The 7038-nt window shown below is 36.3% G+C and overlaps 1 protein-coding gene across 1 annotated transcript in view; it reads right to left on the minus strand.

Moving 5' to 3' along the window:
* The window catches only part of LOC101291755, a 31512-nt gene extending 25713 nt beyond the window's left edge, over positions 1–5799 (minus strand). Inside the window, exon 1 of the mRNA XM_004287978.1 lies at positions 4748–5799. Within this exon, the coding sequence (XP_004288026.1) occupies positions 4748–5799 (1052 nt within the window). The remainder of the gene's footprint in view (positions 1–4747) is intronic.
* Between the last annotated feature and the right edge of the window lie 1239 nt (positions 5800–7038).

Consider the following 7038-nt stretch of genomic DNA (forward strand, 5'->3'; position numbering starts at 1 on the left):
GTAACTATATATATATATATATATATATATATATATATATATATATATATATATATCCTCCATTAGCTGCAACATGTTAATTATACAGGATATAGATAGTTACCTGAACTATGAAGTATCAATCGATAAGTTGAGGCGACTCAGCTGATCGATGAGCAACATTATCAATATCAAGTCTTTCAAAAATTGTGCTCTTTAAGCTATTCCACCGGCGGTTATATATTTTGCTGCAAGTGGTGGATGTTGAGCGTCACCGACGACTTAGATATGCAGTAGCTAATAAATCTACATCCTACTTATACTTTTTAAGTTTGGCCCTAGAATTATGCCTGTTCTACATGAAGTTGTTTGTGCACTCTTCTCGGGTTAGATGATCGATGACATAACAATAGTAACTTGTTGCTGAAGGGCATTCATGGCATTGGGTCAAGTCCTGCACTTTCTTTAGTGAAGTTCTGCAAGGTGATAGATGATGCATCTTGTTAAGAGAAATAAAGTATTTTGTGCTGAGCTTGAGAATTTTAAATTGATTCGATTTGGCTGGAGCCTCATTTCAAAAGGCCCTTGGAGAAGTATGCGAACACGGCGAGTTAGTTGCTTTGAAGATTAAAAGGAAGAGGCTGATCGAATAAGGATGATCTATTAGCTGTGACCTGTGGAGGAATCATAAAGCAGACTAGACAATGCTGGAATTCTGTAATATGGATGAGCTAGACTAATTAAAGACATTTATCAAATTGAAAAGAGGAATTACAAGTAAAATTTGTCAAATAGAAAAGAGGTGTAGCTAGGTGGTTGAATAGCTTTGGTACTGAAGTTTCAGTTACAATTCCTATTTCACTCCATTCCTACCTCTTCTGGGCCGATCAATAAGAAACAAGGCCATGATCTCACCACTGGTGAAGGAGTTATCTCATTCTGGTCAAGGGATTCAGTGGACACCTTGATCGAGATGACTGGAGTTTTTCTGTGAAATGATATAACAAAGCATTTCAATATTTTTGGGTTGATACATAAATTATATCGAAATTAAAAGTACGAAGTCATACAAAATTGATAGATTCTTTTCATAATATTGTTGTCACACATTTAAATTGTGTCAAGATTGGTATGATAGATTATTTTCATAATATTGTTGTCACACATTTAAACTGTGTCAAGATTGGTATGAATTTCGGAATGATCATGGCACAATATGAATATGATCACAATTAGTTGAAGTGTGTATGAAGTACTAACAAAAAATAGACTCAGAACATGGATACATCAAAACAAATGAAAAATGAAGCATGAGTTATTGTAAAATAACTATCAATATTGTGTGTGTTTCCTATTTTGTGTAGAATTAACACTTAGATATTGGGAGAAACTAATCTGCATAATTATAATATATATAATCATGTGATCACATAAATTTCAGGCAGCTCCGGCAGCTCCAGACAATGTATTCTACACTGTACATAGTCACTAGAAAGCACATAATCTATTGCCCAATGTAGCCACTAGAAAGCGCATCCATATATATAGGAAATGTTTCAGCATTGGCAATGCGAGCTTATGTCTCAATGCAGCAACTGAGTCATATGCTATGAGAATATGTCAATATGAACAAGTGTTTGCCAAATCAAAGATGGATTACTGCTTTCAATAGGTTGTGTAGCTTGACTGATGTTATAGAGATGACATTGATTGGTGTTGGGTGGTGCAATTGAAGAATTGGATGGAGTTTCTGGAATGTGGTTTTGTTTGTTTGGTTTGGTGGTACAACTGAAGAATCGGTTTGTATATTCTATGTGATGCACTGCTTTTGAAATGGTTTCAGGTTCAAGAATATGAGTTTCCTAGTCATAATGGAATATTGGACATTGACGCTTGATTTAATAGTGAAGTCGATTTGTTTTTCCCACAAAATAATCACTATGGACATAAAACCTAGTCGATGAAGTTGACTGAGGCATGAAATATCCCAAATATGTGAACAAGTTACTCCTATCCACCTGAAAGCACAAAGATTAATTTAGTTAGTAAGGAGTGTACAATACCTTCCCAAAAGCAAGTCCTCTAGGCAGGAACAGTGAGATTATAGTGCTTATGTTCTACATTTTGTACGTACGTATCTTGTCTATTTTATTTTGATTTCTTTTTATTCAATACTAACTATGATTTATTATTGTTATAGTGGGAGATGATGATTTATTATGAACCTGCCAATGAATTCGCAGATGAGATGATCATAAAAACGTAGCAAAATGAGTTTAACAAAAGGAAATCGTTTGCTCATGACTTGAATTTGATCACCAACATAGGATGTGTAATACTATTTTCCCAGTTATATACACCGGCCAACTAATTATGCTCATTTTAATCTGATTCACTTATATATAGTTGGAGAAGCATATATACAATGTGCCTTCAATCTCTTTCTCAGAAGTATATATACAATGCTCATTTTAACACATGGATGAAAGGCTCCCATCATCCATATAAATAAAAACCCGACTCAATATGTTCTGCATCTACCTTCCCTTCAACTGCTGGATCAACCTGCTTCCCTACGCTTGCACTTGAAGAATCGTTATCTTCACGCTTAAATTAAGTAGGTATAGATTGAACATGTTAATAGATTCATGATTAGTAAAATCACAAATTAAAGTCCTGCTAGCTTCAAATCTGACTACTGCATAAACAAGCATTGTGCCTGCTAGCTTCAAAACTGAAGATGACCATCAATTTTTCAATTTTTCGCATTCTCTTGCCCTTCATAAGGAAAAGAGAGAAACGAGGAAAGCAAATGGGTGCCCTCAGCAATTGCTTGCATGTAATGCTGGACTGCTGGTTATGACTTATGCGCAGAGTGTCCTGAAAAATCTTTTTGGATCCCGTGACTAATCTCTACTAAAGATCTTGTTAGAACATTTTTCAATTATATCAAAATTTTTTAATCTTTAATCAGCATCGGCAGAATTTAAATCCGGATCGTGAGATTTCCATTAAATAACTCAACCATATTTGGTGGTTGAGCTTAAAAATTCTTAGATATGTAACATGTACAAGTTATCTTGTGTTTTTTTTTTTACGGTTTTAAAGTTATTTAGTGTTTACCACGGTGGAGCTATGCACAAACTTAAAGTGGTCATGGCACCCCTTAAGTTCTTTACTCTATATGTATATTATTATTTGAAACTAATTAATTCACTTCATACTTGTAATCATCTTACACAGGTATGAAGTGATACTTGTGTAAGAAAGTATTATAAGTTACTTGTGATCATCTTATTAGAATCGGCACTCTTGGATTCTAAAGTTTGGCTCCGGCACTGTTTACTTTACCACTTTACCACTGTACAGTAAACAGTACATAATTAAACACATGTGGTATCTGCTAATTAATATATAATACACTACGTACTGAACATTAACGTTTTCCACCAACAACCTCTGTAATTGGACTAAATAACCATTATCTGCTTAGACTGCTTTTGAGTAACAATTAGCCTGCTTGATCAACGTTTGATCGACCTGGTCAATATTAATAAAATTCCAAAGTTCTCAACAAAAACTCCAGCTAAATTGATTAGAAAAACCAAGAGCATTATGGGCATTATTATATAGCACATGAGAATGCCATTTAAAACGATTAGAGAAAAAGATTAGCCTTCAAAGACAATCTTTTCCCAATGATCCGCCAATTATGCTTTAGATTGCTAATGATTTTTCGAGTCATTGTTTAATATGCATTCTTCTAATACAGCAACACTGATGCAAGGATGAGAATTATCTCTTTGGCATGCCAACTAACTTCTTATTTATACAAGGAAAAAACAATGCAATTTGTGTTATTGTTTACTCTTGTCATACTTTAGATCATATCAAGTATCAAATACTCGCATTCATGATTCTTATTTTAAGTGTTAGATGTGAAGAAATGAATATTGAATGAAACACTTTTGCATCTAATTTCTCTTCAAAATTTATAGATTAGCAAAACTATTACAGCTTCATTGTGTTCTGCATCTTATGTTTTGCAATTATTAGAAGAGAGAAGAGTAACCTCAATCACTAACTTACGTTGGTTAAGTTCTATTTCCGTACCATAAATTGTGTGTAGATTTGCAATTATTAAAATAAAAAAAAGGGTAATGTTAATCACTAACTTATGCTGGTTAAGTTCTATTTCCGTACCATAAATTGTGTTCAATATTACTCCACCGCAGATATGATTCATAGGATTCTCTCTGATTTATGCATAAGATCAAATTAGCCATGAGTGAGAACAAGAGTAGAAATTGCAATCTGGGTCCTCACCCGAATAGGTCAAAATATGTCATCACAATTAGTTAGGCATTTAGAACTACCATCACCATATTCATGCACTTGCTCAGACAGAGTTGAAGCCATCCTTGAACTTTCAAAGTCAAGAGAAGAAGAACAAGAAGAATTCTTCCCTCACTAAAGCAGTAAAGCCTAAGTTGCCTACCTAACACATACATCAAATTCTGCAAACTTTCTGGAAAATAATCTGAATTGATTAATGTTATCTCAGTGTATCAAAATTTTCTGTACAGTATTGTCACCCACCAATGGAACCAATCAGAACCACTCAACCATCCAAAGTAAGACCAGACTGTTAAAATCATCTGTGTTTACTTTGTCTACCCAATATTTACAGTCAATCAAAAAAAGAAGAAATATCAAGTTGAAGCTTCCTCTGTTCTAACTCTGCTTCTACTCTGCCCCAGTTAATCACCTGACTGTGACCCAACTCCGGGAAACTGACCAATCCTGTGTCTCATCCGTCACCAGACGCCGCAACCGAACGGCCGCCGGGTTTGAACTCGTTTCCGACGACCAATCAAAGCTGGAATCCAAATCACTTGCCGCCAACTCAGAAAATTCAGGTGAAATTTCTGAGCTTATCATTGAAACCCAATCAGGGAAATCAAAAGGACCTCTTGGAGATGAGTACAACTCGTCTTCAACATCCTCCTCCAATGGAACAGTGTCATCAGAAATAACAAAGGGATGTTCCAAAAGCATCTCCGCCGTCCATCTATTCCTCTGATCCTTCACAAAACACTTTCCGAGAAAATCTTTACCTTCTTCACTCAACTCCTCTGGAATTTCCGGCGATTCATCTCCTCCTATTCTCATCAAAAGCTTGCACATATTGGAGCCCTGCCCGTGATTCCAGACCGGTTTCCCGGTCACCATCTCCGCCACTAGACACCCAAAAGCCCAAATATCCGCTGGCGACTCGAACTCTTGCTCGTTCACTGATTCCGGCGACATGTACAGAGGAGTTCCCCGGACTTCAACTCTGTTTCCGGTTGGTCCCGCCTTTTTGGCAAGTCCGAAATCGGCAATCTTCGCCGCGCCATTCTCAAAAACAAGAACATTCGCAAGCTTTACGTCGCAGTGAACAAACCCTTTTGAATGAACAAAGCGAAGGCCTTTAAGAACTGATCTAGCATATCGTTTAACATCTATCTCCGGCAACCGGCCGCCGTTTTTCTTGAGCTGATCGGCCAAGCAGCCACCGCTGGCGTACTCCAAGAACAAGTTGTAGAACGCCATGCCGTTTTCGAAGGTGTGATCGTCTCCAAAGCATCGGATGATTTGTGGGCAGCAGCCGATTTGGTTGAGGACTTGCTTCTCGTTCTTGAGCAGAGCAGAGAAGGAGGCTTCAGAAGACTTGACGGCCATCAATGGTGGGGTTTTACAAGACTGGTTTTTAGGTTTTGCTGAGTTGACGGTGGCAAAGCTTCCACGGCCGAGCTGCTCACCTCGAATCCACTCCATGGTTGATATGAGATTGAATTTTTTGAGTTTCTTTGAGAGGAGGAAAACATAAGCAGAATGAGTTGATGAGCAGCCAATTGAGACAACAATGGCTATTTATAGAGGCAGCAGATTTCGAAAGAAATTTCCTACCAAGAAAAAGAAAATTGGTAATTGGTCTAAGATGATTGGCATCTTTAAAGCACGTGATAGGTAAGGATATTTTGCAAATTTCGGACTGCTTTCCTATTTTGGCTGTCACTCAAAACGTGGTTCGTATGTGTTGATCTTGAGAGATTTTTTGCTTATTGAGAGTGTAAAGGGGAACGTACCCTAATCGAGATTCAATGATTTTTGCTGGTTGGTAATTAAACACCGTATCCAACATATGTTCGAATACTGAATACTAAAGCGATATCTGTATAAAAAAATAGGACTAATTTCAGTTTATCCTCATCAACTTTAGGTCGATCATTATGTTAGTTTTTCTTCTTTCAATTTCATCAAAAACACCCCTCAACTTTAAATTTTCATCAGCCGCGCATGTCAAAATCTCCAATCTCCATCCAATTCCTCTATCAAGTGATGACTTGATATCAAGAAGAAAGTCAAATTCTGAAAGTTACCTTTCGGACCATTTTCCCCCCATTTTGATACACATCTTCGTTCTCATCACAACCCCTTAACCTTAGTAATTTTGATGGGATTGAATGTAATTTGTCTATTTTTTCTTTTTTCTTTTTTCTTTTTTCTTGATATCAAGTCATCACTTGACAGATGAATTTGATGGAGATTGGAGGTTTGGACATGCGCGGCTGATGAAAATTGGGAGTTGAGGGATGTTTTTGATGAAATTGAAAGAATAAGGACTAACATGATGATCGACCTAAAGTTAATGGGGGTAAACTAAAATTAGTTCAAAAAAATAAATACTAAAATGATATCGCAATTAACGGATCAAAGATTACTTGAGCACAAGAAAATATTGTTTAATTATTAAAGAATGATCACATAATAATCTATGCATAATAATGAACCGGATTTAGTCGTAAATTTCAAATATATCTTTAATCGTTAAATTGATTAAATTATCATAACTTTGTTAACTCGTATAAGTAGTTTACCGTTTATCATCATAGTACAATACACGAGATTTATCATGGAAACACATGCGAAACATGCATCTCTCTTAATTTCTCCTTTTTGTTTTCGAAGAAGGTAGGGGGCAGGGCAGGGCAGCTTGTATGTTACTTCAAGAAA

Source organism: Fragaria vesca, linkage group LG1, assembly GCF_000184155.1.
Source record: "Fragaria vesca subsp. vesca linkage group LG1, FraVesHawaii_1.0, whole genome shotgun sequence".
NCBI classification, from domain to species: domain Eukaryota; kingdom Viridiplantae; phylum Streptophyta; class Magnoliopsida; order Rosales; family Rosaceae; genus Fragaria; species Fragaria vesca.